The 13,143-nt window shown below is 39.5% G+C and overlaps 1 protein-coding gene across 9 annotated transcripts in view; it reads left to right on the top strand.

Moving 5' to 3' along the window:
• Window positions 1-13,143, top strand: part of sptbn4b (spectrin, beta, non-erythrocytic 4b) — a 125,039-nt gene that overhangs the window by 74,684 nt on the left and 37,212 nt on the right. For 6 of the 9 annotated variants that reach the window (XM_087293405.1, XM_087293404.1, XM_087293401.1 and 3 more), the window contains exons 20-21: window positions 2,700-2,963; window positions 12,680-12,904. In XM_087293405.1, coding sequence (XP_087149531.1) covers window positions 2,700-2,963; window positions 12,680-12,904 — 489 coding nt within the window. Of the gene's footprint in view, window positions 1-2,699; window positions 2,964-7,647; window positions 7,810-12,679; window positions 12,905-13,143 lie in introns of all 9 variants that reach the window. The other 3 variants (XR_015515254.1, XR_015515255.1, XR_015515256.1) reach the window with 1 other exon arrangement.

Here is a 13,143-nt window from a genome sequence, read left to right as displayed (position 1 = left end):
TACCCCTCGAAAGGGAGATTTTTCAGGACCACACTCAAAACCACGGGATAAGAAAATTTCCCAGAATACACCAGCCTCAACGGAAGGGAAAGCTGCACCCGGAAATAAGGATATCCACAAATTAGTGTTTTGTCATTGTTACGAATTGTTTTAATATATGCATAATCGCGGTTGTGTTTTTCGTCACGCTTAGAAAAAAAAAAAACACTAAAATAAAAACCAATAAATTTCGCTATCTATAATCCCTAATAAGGGCGATGCAGTGGCGCAGTAGGTAGTGCTGTCACCTCACAGCAAGAAGGTTGCTGGTTCGAGCCTCGGCTGGGTCAGTTAGTGTGGAGTTTGCATGTTCTCTCCGCATTCGCGTGGGTTTCCTCCGGGTAGGTGAATTAGGTAAGCTAAATTGTCTGTAGTGTATGAGTGTAAATGAGTGTTTATGAATGTTTCTCAGTTCTGGGTTGCAGATGGAAGGGCATCCGCTGCGTAGAACAGGATAAGTTGGAGGTTCATTCCGCTGTGGAAACCCCTGATTAATAAAGGGACTAAGCTGAAAATAAAATAAATGAATGAATTAAGGGTGTCACGATTTCGATTTTAAATCGAAATCGATCAAAATTTATGCTCAATTTCGATTATCGAATCAAAAAATAGAATCCTCGATGCTGCCACGCCCCCATGTCACGTTAGCTTGACTTGCCAAACGGGAAAAAAACACGCTTGTTGAAGCGCTTGTTAAACTGCAGATGCAAGAGACCTGTCGACAGAACTTAAACACTCTCCTCTTTCAATGAACTCTCCAGTGTGGAAGTATGTTGGATATCCAGTGAGTTATGTTGACAACGTTTGTGTTGGCGACAAAAAAAAAACACAGTTTGCAAGCTCTGCTATGTAAGAATTAGGGTTGGGCCGATAGACGTGGGCGCATCGCGATCCTCCGCCACGCCCCTGTTGCAAATCCACTCTCGAAAAGTACTCAGGCCCTGTTTACACTAATAGGTCTTTGTTTTTAAATGCCATTTTAGAACTATAACGACCCACATCCACAGTGGCGTGTAGCATTTCTGAGCAGCCCTCCTTCCTCACTACCGCTGAAACGCACATCACGTGACCACACACACTCAATCACACACAGACACAGACGCACACACAGTCATGCGCTCGAGACAGGGAGTCCAGGCAGTCTGAGGATCAGTAGACTGCTTCAATCTTTCACTCACTTGTACTTAGACATTTTAGCGAACACCTCAGATACTGTTGGCTGGTTCCTGTTGGTTGTGCGCCTTTTTTACCGACACCATTATAGTGACACAGATCACTGCCTATTTACGAGCATAGATATATACATTAGATGTCGCCTACCCTGTTGTTGTTGGAAGGAATGCGTCAGTTGAGCCTCCATTTTGGAACAGGGTAGCGCTTCATTGAAATGAATGCGGGACCAAGGTACAGTGGAGGACTGTGGCCATCCAAAGCCAGAGATATACACATATACACATATATCTATGATCGGGAGTTTTCCTGGATTTTTTTTTCTAATTACGAAAATTATAATTTTACATCACTTTTCTACATTGATGGATCAGTGATTGCACAGGCATTCCTGACAAATTCGTGTTTGTGTGTATGGAAATGTGCTATTCACCCTCCCTGTTAAATTTGATCTAATCTGTGTCCTGAAGCTCACCTCCTCTCCTGCTTTCACTTCTCATACTGATGGAGGGAGCGATTCGTTTGTGAATGAATCTCCGTTATGAACGACTCCTTCACTAGCCGACAATAATACAAGTTTCTGGCACCGCAGCGTCTCGTTTTGATATTTCTTTTGCATTGTTTGCTGATTTCATTCAACAAAACTAGCATAAGCTGAGTATTTAGTGTGAGTTGGAGCTACTTTGCCTTATGGTGAATGTAGTAAGTGACTGTTATTATCAATAACGTTACCTGTTTAGCACAAGAGTTCAGAACATACAAAAACGTAAAAACGTACTCTTACCTATGAAATGTTCTGCCTTTGTGCTTTGTTTTCTTTGTTTGCTCGTTTCTACACCCGTAGACAGCGCTAAAGTCCCGCATATTCACGTAATAACACTGTATTGACTAGTGCGGTTGAATGACATTTGTCCTGGGAGTACTGTACCAATGTGGCGGCGCTATTGACGCATGCTCAGGGTCTCTATGCGATATCTAGTGTATATATCTATGTTCATGAGTCCTGCAGAAAAAGTGATTGACAGGTGGTAATTATGTGTGTAACTTGCCTTTATTCATTTACTGTATGATTTGTTTATGGGTAAAACAAAGATCATGCAGGTCAGGTAGTTTAAACGGTAGGCTACAAATAATTAATTCGTTATTAATTAATTAATTATTCATAATCAAAAATCGAATCGTGACTTTAGAATCGAAATTGTAATCGAATCGAGGATTTGGAGGATCGTGACACTTAAGAATGAATGGTACTTCATCTATGGGAACGGTGAGCGGGGAGAACCAGCTAATTTGCATTTAAAGGCACAGGATACAAAAACAGCAACTCTTTGCTCTAAGCACAAAATGGGCATATTCGGCATTTTATAATAAATAATCTAATGGGTATTATCCACATTCTGGAGACACCAAATACTTTGTAATTGTGTCTTACATCTAGCCCTATAAAGGATTTGACCTTTAAACACTGATGGTTTCCTCTGTGTTTTCAGGAGGGCCAGCGGTTAATGCAGGAGAAGCCGGAGCTGAGCGCGCTGGTCAAGAAGAAGCTGGAGGAGATCCGCGAGTGCTGGCAGGATCTGGAGAGCACCACACAGGAGAAAGCCCGGCAGCTGTTTGAGGCCAACCGGGCCGACCTGCTGGTGCAGAGCTACTCCAGCCTGGACCACAGACTGGAGCGGCTCGAGGACCAGCTGGCGCATGTGGATTACGGCCAGGACCTGACCTCCGTCAACAAGCAGCTGAAGAAACTGCAGGTCCTTATTCTTTCTTATACACACACATGGTAGGGCTGCACAATATATATCGTTTCAGCATTGATATCACAATGTGCGAATCTGCAACGCAGGACCTGCAAAGTCCATTTGGGAGTATTTACCAGGAAGCACAGATCAGAACGTGATTTGTGGGTCATTTTATTTTGTATTTTAGTCCTATTGTATTTATTATGGCTGTGTCTGTCCACTGAAGTGTTTTTCTCGAGCTGAGCTATTGTTTTCTGTTGTTCAATGGTAGCATCATGTTTTTTGAGTGCCTGCAGCGTAGCGGGGAACAGTGTTGTCCCAATACTAGAATTCAATACCAATCCGTACAAAATTTTTTGAAAAACGTCCATTTCCTGCTAACATTTGAGCTTGTTCTTAAACAGCACTGATTGGCCATTGTGTTCACATGCTCAACAGAAATGACTGCAATTGGCTGTGAAGGTCATCAGTTCACCGAACTCACTGCTGTTTGCTTAGTGTAACCACAGATACAGGGACACTGGAGCGTTTTAAAGCCGCGAAGATCAATTGATTCATCAGCGGATCACTCGTATGTTAGCTTATAAACAGACTAGCTGATCTTCGCGGCTTTAAAAGGCTCCAGTGTCCCTGTGTCTGTGGTTACACTCAGTAAACAGCGGTGAGTTTGGTGAACTGATGACCTTCACAGCCAATCACAGTAATTTCTGTTGAGCATGTGAACACAATAGCCAATCAATGCTGCTTAAGAACGTGCTCAAATGTTAGCGTGACAGACATTTTTAAAAATTCAGTACTAATTGGTATCGAATTCCAGTATCGTTACGACACTAGTGGGGCGCTCAGTGGGCATTTTAAACTTGCCGTTTTTACAGATATTACAAGTTGATAAACGCAGCACCCATCAGTGTCACTTTTGAGCTACCCTTCCACACTGGAGGGGTGGAACAATACCACACAACAGGGTATATGTCGAGGTATGCTAATAGGACTTGCCAGTTACCTGGGTTAAGCACTTCCGGTGATCTGTATGCCAATGCAAAAATTGGCGCGTTTAAGGTCTGTTATCTTTAAAAATCTGCGATCACCACTGGCTGAGTGATATCTGATATAAAGTGGGTCTCAGATTGTACATGAAGCACTGCATTAAATTACATTTCCCCCCGCCATGCCTTTATAATATGAGCATTTATTTTACCCCAGTGTATTCCCCAGGGGCTTCTGCGTTAGCCTGCCAATTCTGAAGGCTGCGTGCGAGTAAACGGCTTTATGTCTCATTTTACGCTTGAGCAACTAAATGAATGCCAAAGTTTGTTTAACTGAATGTATTTTAGTTACATTACAACATGGTTGCTGTAAAAGCAACCGTATAAAGTGGAAAAAAATTTACAATAACAGGTCACCGGAAGTTTATCAGTATGGGATCAATACTAGCTCTACTGTCAGGAAATAACGTACTGAAGACTTTTTAAGATCCTGTGAAATTCAAATAAAAAAAGTATTTTACTTTCAGTCATTTTAAGAATATCTATTAGCTAGTGTGCTCCAAAACAGTCACAAAATGTGTATATGAACATATAAAACAGATATACACTTCCCAAAACTTGTAGTTTGTCACTTCCACCTAAATCGATCAACGTTTTTTCACATAACCTCATACTTCAGCTCCTCTTCAAATCTTGACCAATCAAATGCTCTCCAGTATCTGACATGCCCCACCCACATCCAGACGCTTCTTATTTGCTTTTCATTTGATGCGTTTGATCTTAACCACTCTCACTGGCAGAGCTGTGAGAAAAAAACTAAATGCTATTGGCTATTTTTAAAAAGGGGAGGAGCTACTCTATGTCCCACCCTCATTTTTTAGTTGACACTGGCTGTTTCTCAATTCTGAGAACGGACTTGCATTCTTGTGGAGACCGGTCTTGCCAGGTCACCTCGGAAGAACGAATTCGGTAGACCACGAGAACAGAGAACGCGTCCTGTGAGAAATGAGATGCTGCGTTCTTCCTGACCTTCACACATTTTAAATGGAAAATTATTTAAACATTAGAGCATTCATAAAACGATTTATTGTTTTCCCCTTTTCACAATATATACTATGCATAAAAACATTATAAATATACATTGCACAATATAAATAGCACAGATTTTAATACAAATTACAGCAAACAAACACCCTTAATGTGCTTATTCTTTTATTAAGATGTCCATGGTAATGTTTACTTTTATCGTGTCATTTAGGGAAACTCCTGAGGTATATAAGTGATATCTCTGAACTTTTATTGTAAATCTAAATAAAATGCTGAGCATTCCACCTCCAGTCGCAATGACCTCTTGGACTTCCAGAGTGAGATCGGTGCTCAAGTCTGCATCGGTGCGTCCTTGATATCAAGAACACATCTGGGAAGTTTCCCACGTCCTCCGTTCTTGAGGTCTTGAGTATTGGAACTGTACTTTGGCAGCTGATGATGACGTTACACAAGAACACGAGGATGCAAGACCGCTGAAGAACGCATATTGAGAAACAGCCATTACGTCAAAATAACAAATAAAAATACACCTTTCAAAGCACTTCACAGGACTTTTAAGACTTGTAACAGAACAGTGGGGATACTCTATATCAAAGCAACCAACTGAAACAACGCTGCGCTGCAAAAATGTTCACATCTGAATGGTTTTTTTATAACAGCGCTCGCATTTCTGCCATGGAAAAATGCTTTGGTGGACATGCAGCCTTAGGGGTTGATCACACCGAACACGCTTTATCATTCTGAGAATAGTTGCGGCACACTGACTTATTTTGTTGACAAGGAAAAAAGAAGTGCACTGCACTTTTTATGTTGCTTGGCAACCACTGAATCAGCTGCGTATCCCCTTGTTAAATGGTGACGTATGAAATACTGTTTCCAGGTCCAAGCCGCTACACATTTGAATTGAGAAAATACTCGTTTATGACCACTTTTTAGTCATATCAAACATAAAAGTGAATTTTATACAAAATCATAGTGTACACTACAGTCTCTGGACTTGCTGCATCACAGACACCAATGTTTTAACAATTCATAAAAAATCCATCACTTTCAGGCCATCAGATATTAAGTATAGATATATGTAATGTTTGTGTTTATATAGCGCACGTATTCTATAGTACCATACACCCAAAGCACTTCACAAACTAGTTTTCCCATGTGGTCTCGCATTTAGCCCTGCTTAGTTTCAGTGAGTTACCGGTCTTGGGCTGCAAGGTCATATGACTGTGGCCATAATATATATATATGGCGACACAGTGGCGCAGTAGGTAGTGCTGTCGCCTCACAGCAAGAAGGTCGCTGGTTCGAGCCTCAGCTCACTTGGCGTTTCTGTGTGGAGTTTGCATGTTCTCCCTGCTTTCGCATGGGTTTCCTCCAGGTGCTCCGGTTTCCCCCACAGTTCAAAGACATGTGGTACAGGTGAATTGGGTAGGCTAAATTGTCCGTAGTGTATGAGTGTGTGTGTGAATGTTTCCCAGAGATGGTTGCGGATGGAAGGGCATCTGGTGCAAAAAAACGTGCTGGATAAGTTGGCGGTTCATTCCGCTGTGGCGACCCTGGTTTAATAAAGGGACTAAGCCGACAAGAAAATGAATGAATATATATATATATATATATATATATATATATATATATATATATATATATATATATATATATATATATATATATATATATATATATTATTTATTTATTTATTTATTGCCATCGTGATTTACTAAAGTAGTGTTTCTCAACCATGTTCCTGGGAAACCACCAGCTGTGCAGATTTTCTTTGTTTCTCAGCCAAACATGCCTGATTCAGATCATCAGCTCATTAGCAGAGACTGAAAGACCTGAAATGGGTGTGACAGACCTAGAAGACATCCAAAACATGCATTGTTGGTGGTCCTACAGGAACATGGTTGAGAAAAACTGTTCTAAAGTATTACATCACTTTGTAAACTTTGTAAAATATTACCCTTTGTTGAGTCTCCTCATACAGTTTGATAGAGCGCTTGGACCAGGAAGCCACTTCATGTGTCGAGCCACTTTGTGTTAACAAGTGAATTGTGCGCGAGCGCTGCTGTTGATGCTGTTATAATTGTAATATTTAATAATATTGGGATATTGATGATTTGTGATGTCAAACAGCTCCAGATAACTCAAAACTAGTCCATTCTTTATCTTTAAAAGTCTCCGTAGTCGTCTTGAGAACACAAACACTGCTGTCACCTCAATGGAAACCCCGCCTATGCTTTCATTTGATTAGACAATGACAAAAGACGTGACTGACTTTTTATCCAATTCAGACACACAGAGTGCAATGGCAAAACACTTGCGGCTTTTAGTAAGGAGCTTCTCTCAATGCAAAAAGCGCATTCGGTGTGATCACGGCCTTATGGTGTAATTTGTTTATTATAATTTGTGCAGATGCACTCATATACAAAATCATCTCAATCAATGTAAAATTAGGAATTTTTCCCAAATCATGTTCATTTATATTCATATGGCAGAAAAAACAAAACACAATGTTCCACTCTTCCAATATCGTGCAGCCCTAGCACACCTAGGCTTTCAGATCACGCATCATTTCCTCCAGATCTTGCTTTAATTTTTCAGATTGCTGCTTTGCAACATGCCTTTAATTTGATCTTTATTTCTTTCCGATTCCTGTGCCGAAGACTTTTATTTTGTTTTCCACTGCTGCGTTTACTGGTAATATGAGCGTCATCAGTGTCCACCGTATGAGTGTCTCCTCTCTGACAGCATGCCATGGCTCTCAGCTGATCTGAGTTCAGTTTCAGCTCTGTTTCCACGTCACTCCACCCTCATCACCATCAGCGGTATTGTAGCATCTTCATTTCGCTGTCATTTTTTGCACACATCCTCTCTTTCTTGCTTTCTTTCTTTCCGTTTGCTTTTACTTTCTTTAAATGGGCTATATGTAAGAATTGGTATGTGTCAATCACTTTTTTTCTCTGGTAGTGTGTGTCATTGTCGAGTGTCACTAGTAGCTTGGTTTCCAAGTTTGCAACAAGCAGCAAGTTGTTAGAGTGGCTGGCTGTAGTATTGGTAACCTAGCAACCAACAGTAATCAAGGCAAGCATAGTGGAGACAGCTGATTGGTAATGTGTGTCTAACGTTTGCTACATCAGAGTTTATTTGGCAAATTTGTTTCCATCCATGTCCGATTATTTGGACACTTGAGCGACCCTAAGTGAGCTTAAAAAGTTTTCTGCGAATTAAGGGACTTTTATTAGAAATTAAAAATATCCATCGCTTATTTATAATGCGATACTTCAAAATTGACATTAACACTAATAGGCTGATAGGAACCCATGAATTGGAAATTTGTAGAATTTTTAATGTAAAGAAAAGTGGGACATTTTTTGTTTGTTTGCTTGATGTTAAGGCTTAAAATAAATAGTCAGAATACTTAAAAGTAGCACAAAACCATAATTACAAATATTATTTAATTTCCAGCATATACTTTTAACAAAAGTGTACTTAAATAACGTACATATACAGTTGAAACCAGAAGTTCACATACAATCAAAAAAAAAAGAACATAACTATTTTTCAAAAATGTCTGATGGTAAATCATACTAAACGTTTACTATTTTAGGTCTGTTAGGATTACATAAATTATTTACATTTGCTAAATGCCAGAATAATAAGAGAATTTATTTATTTTTTTTTTTTAAAGAATTTTTAGACAGTGAAAAGTTTACACACATTTCCTTGGTGTTTTTTTAGCTTTGCTTTTAAACTGTATAACTTTGGTCAAATATTTTGGAGATCCTTCCACAAGCTTCTCACAATAGTTTGCAGGAATTTTGTCCCATTCCTCCTGACAGAATTGGTGTAACTGAGTCAGATTTGTAGGCTGTCTTGCTCGCACAAGCTTTTTCAACTCTCCCCACAAGTTTTCTATAGGATTGAGATCAGGGCTTGGTGATGGCCACTCCAAAACATTCACTCTGTTGTCCTTAAAGCACATTTTAACTAATTTGGCAGTATGCTTAGGGTCATGGTCTGTTTGGAAGACCCATTTGTGGCCAAGTTTTAATTTCCTGGCTGATGTCTTGAGATATTGCTTCAGTATTTCTACATAATGTTCTTTCTTCATGATGCCATCTATGCTTTGAAGTGAACCAGTCCCTCCTGCAGTAAAACAGCCCCACAACATGATGCTGCCGCCCCAATACTTCACAGTTGGGATGGTGCTCCTAGGCTTGTAAGCTTTCCTCTTTGTCCACCAAATGTAACATTATGGCCAAACAGTTCAATCTTAGGTCCATCAGGCCGCAGCACATGTCTCCAAAAATTATTCCCAGTGTAATTTAGCAAATGGTAATCTGGCTTTTTTGTTGATTCTGGCTTGTTGATTTTCTCATGTTGTCACACAAGGAAGCAGTGTGTTTGAGGTTTTCCTTAAATACTACTCTACAGTTGTGTCTCCAATTAACTCAAATGTTGTCAATTAGCCAACCAGAAACTTCCAAAACACCTTCATCTGAGCTTTTTCAGAGGCAGAATAATCTTATTGTACATAAACTTGACTTTTAAGAAAAGTTATACCAATTTCTCAATAATATCTCTCTCGTTATATTGCTATTAAGCATAACAGAAACACATTTGATAATCCTGACTGATAAAGAAAAAGTTTAGTCACATTAACATCTGACTTTTTTTTTTAAATGGTTATGTGCCTTTATATACAGTGTATGTAAACTTCTGGTTTCAACTGTATGTGGTTAATCAATAAATGGATGTTAAATTAAATATTTAGTTATTAGTAAATAAGTAACATACTAATAATCATAATAGCTATTTGTTATTCTTTATCTTTGTTATTAAAAGCAGTCGAATAATACAATATAAGGTAGAAACAAATACAAAACAACAACAGTTTACTGAAAGCATTTAAGTAAAAATAAATTAAATCAAATTAGTGAGTGAGTCTCTCATTATTTTATATTATTTACAATAACAAGCCAATGTTGTCTGCATCAATTGTGCCGAGTTCGAGTCCCGGCTCACAGACCTTATCTTATGCTATCCCTTTATCTCTCCTGGCAAGTAAATAAAATATCAAAAAATCCAATATAATGTTACGCAGTTGACTTTCCGCCCAAACAGCTTAAGTTCCCTTAAGACAAGACATAACCAGCAATGTTTACATGAATACAGATATTATGAAATTATTCTCTGTGTTTCCATTTGGTCAGTCACACAGTTGGGGTCTAAACTAGAGGATGTAGACTAGAGTAACGCAAGTAAATATTGCACTAGATAACTTCAACATCAGGCACATTGTGCACTTTGTTGTCTTCTTTTCGTACAAAATGATAGATCAGCCGCATCCAATAGCAGTAAGTTGCTGTCTGCAGTTCACCTAACGGCCACAGGTGTCGCTAATAACAAGGTTTCCTGAATTCTACATATAGACCATTTAAATCGCCATCAGTCTCCAGCAGAATATATTTCATCTGTGCATCATAGGTTGTGGTCACTGCAGACTGACTGGTCCTATGAGGTGGCTGTGAGTATGTGTGTGTGTGTGTGTGTGTGTGTGTGTATGGGAGTGTGTCTTTTTTATTGTGTTATATTTCCTGTCCTTAAATACATCAGCATATTTCAAATTGTCACTAAAGAAACATTTGTTTTATTTAGTAACTCACAATAATTTTAAATAATTTTAATATCTCTGACGCTAAGTTTACTTGGTATTTATTTTTATTGAATTAAACATTGCTATTATGTGAAAGATCAGCGATGGTGAAGCGATGCAAAGTCTCTTTAGTTTAGGTGTCAGCTGTGCTTTAGGTTAAAGAATTGCTGCTTCTCATTTCAAAATGACAGTAACTAAGGCATGTCGGTGATAATAGGTCTCAATTTAAAATCGTATTATTGTTAATTAGTCTTTGATATATGAGTTTGGACTGGTCATTTACTGTAATTTACTTCACTGTCATAATTTATATAATGTATTTCTCAAATGAGTTCAACTGGATCTGCAACACTGGATCTTTAACACTACCGTTCTAAAGTTTGAGATTTTTCAGTATTTTTCTATGTATTTATGACATTTTTTTGTCTAAGACAAAATACAGTAAAAATGACTGCATACAAATATATACACTAATCGGCCACTTTATTAGGTACACCTTACTATTACCGGGTTGGACTCCCTTTTGCCTTCAGAACTGGCTTAATCCTTTGTGCCATAGATTTAACAAGGTACTGGATATTGCTCTGAGATTTTGGTCTATAATGACATGATAGCATCACACAGTTGCTGCAGATTTGTCGGCTGCACATCCATGATGCAAGTATGTTCCACCACATCCCAAAGGTGCTCTATTGGATCACACTGTGGTCATAAAGAGATGGACATGGTCAGCAACAATACTCAGGTAGGCTGTGGCGTTGACACAATGTGCAATTGGTACTAATGGGCCCCGAGTGTGCCAAGAAAATATCCCCCACACCATTACACCACCACCACCAGCCTGACCCATTGATAAGCAGGATGGATCCATGCTTTCATGTTGTTGTCACCAAATTCTGACCCTACTATCCGAATGTTGCAGCAGAAATGGAGACTCATCAGACCAGGCAACATTTCTCCAATCTTCTATTGTCCAGTTTTGGTGAGCCTGTGTGAATTGTAGCCTCAGTTTCCTGTTCTTAGCCGACAGGAGTGGCACTCGGTGTGGTCCTCTGCTGCTGTAGCCCATCTGCCTCAAGGTTGGACGTGTTGTTTATTCAGAGATTCTTCTGCAGACCTCGGTTGTAAAGAGTAGTTATTTGAGTTACAGTTGCCTTTCTATCAGCTAGAACCAGTCTGGTCATTCTCCTCTGACCTCTGGCATCAACAAGGCATTTGTGCCCACAGAACTGCCGCTCACTGGATATTTTTTTAAGACCATTCTCTGTAAACCCTAGATATGGCTGTGCGTGGAAATTCCAGTAGATCAGCAGTTTCTGAAATACTCAGACCAGCCCATCTGGCACCATCTTTCTTTCCCATTCTGATGCTCTGTTTGAACTGCAGCAGATCGTCTTGATCATGTTTACATGCCTAAATGCATTGAGTTGCAGCCATGTGATTGGCTGATAGGAAATTTGCACTAACGAGCTGTTGGACAGGTGTACCTAATAAAGTGGCCGGTGAGTGTATAAATTTCGAATACTGTCAGATGACCTTTCTTAATAATTAAAAAAAATCTGTTTTGTCATCAGTGTTTTTCCATAACAAATTATTAAAATTTTTGACAATTTTTTTTAGGATTCGTCAATAAATATATAGAAAAAAAACATGTTTGTAGCATTGAAAATATTTAATATCTCACGTTTTTATCAAATGAATGCATCCTTACTGAATATACTATGCATTTATTGATCCTTGATCCTTTTAATGCCTTTTAAACTTAATGCTGCTGTAAACGGAACATTTCCAATGGCTTCAAATTTTCTTTGGAAGTTTGAAACGTTTATGATGATGTCATAACTCACTTCCTGTCTCCTTCCCTGTCTTTCTGGTGTTCTTCCTCTCCTCTTTCCCACTCTCTATATTGTCCTCTTTTTAACGGTGTTTTCCTCCGTTCCTCTCTCTCTTTGACGTCCACTCTGTTCTCCTGCCTTTCTGTCCTGTTCTTCTCCTCCATTGACGTCCTTCTGCTTATTGGTTGTTTCGACCTCTTGCAGACGATGGAGTGTCAGATGGAGGAATGGTATAAAGAGGTTGGAGATCTGCAGGCTCAGGCGGCCTCCATCCCGCAGCAGGGAGAGGTGATGGAGAAGGTGTCTGTGAAACAAACTGGTGTGGAAACGCGGATCGTGCGGCTGATCGAGCCTCTGAAGGAGAGACGTCGCATCCTGCTGGCTTCTAAAGAAGTGCACCAAGTGGCCCGGGACATCGAGGATGAAATTGTGAGTTCAATGGTCATTAGTTTCTAGTGAGCCGTACGGTTCACAGTACACAGTTAATCGAATACATAACATGTAAGTGATGTAGTTCCCCCATGTTGGTATTTCGTTTTTAAATCCTGTTAATACTTCTCCTTTCAAGAGGTCACACTTAGCTCATGACAAAAGCTCATTTGGCATGCTGTCCTAGGAGAGAGCCCTGAGCTCAAGGCATTCCTCGAGTCCAGGGCTCTCTCCCTTTG

The sequence above is a fragment of the Danio rerio genome, chromosome 18 (assembly GCF_052040795.2).
Source record: "Danio rerio strain M-AB ecotype USA chromosome 18, GRCz13ab, whole genome shotgun sequence".
NCBI lineage: Eukaryota > Metazoa > Chordata > Actinopteri > Cypriniformes > Danionidae > Danio > Danio rerio.
This window is presented reverse-complemented; position numbering and strand designations above follow the sequence as displayed.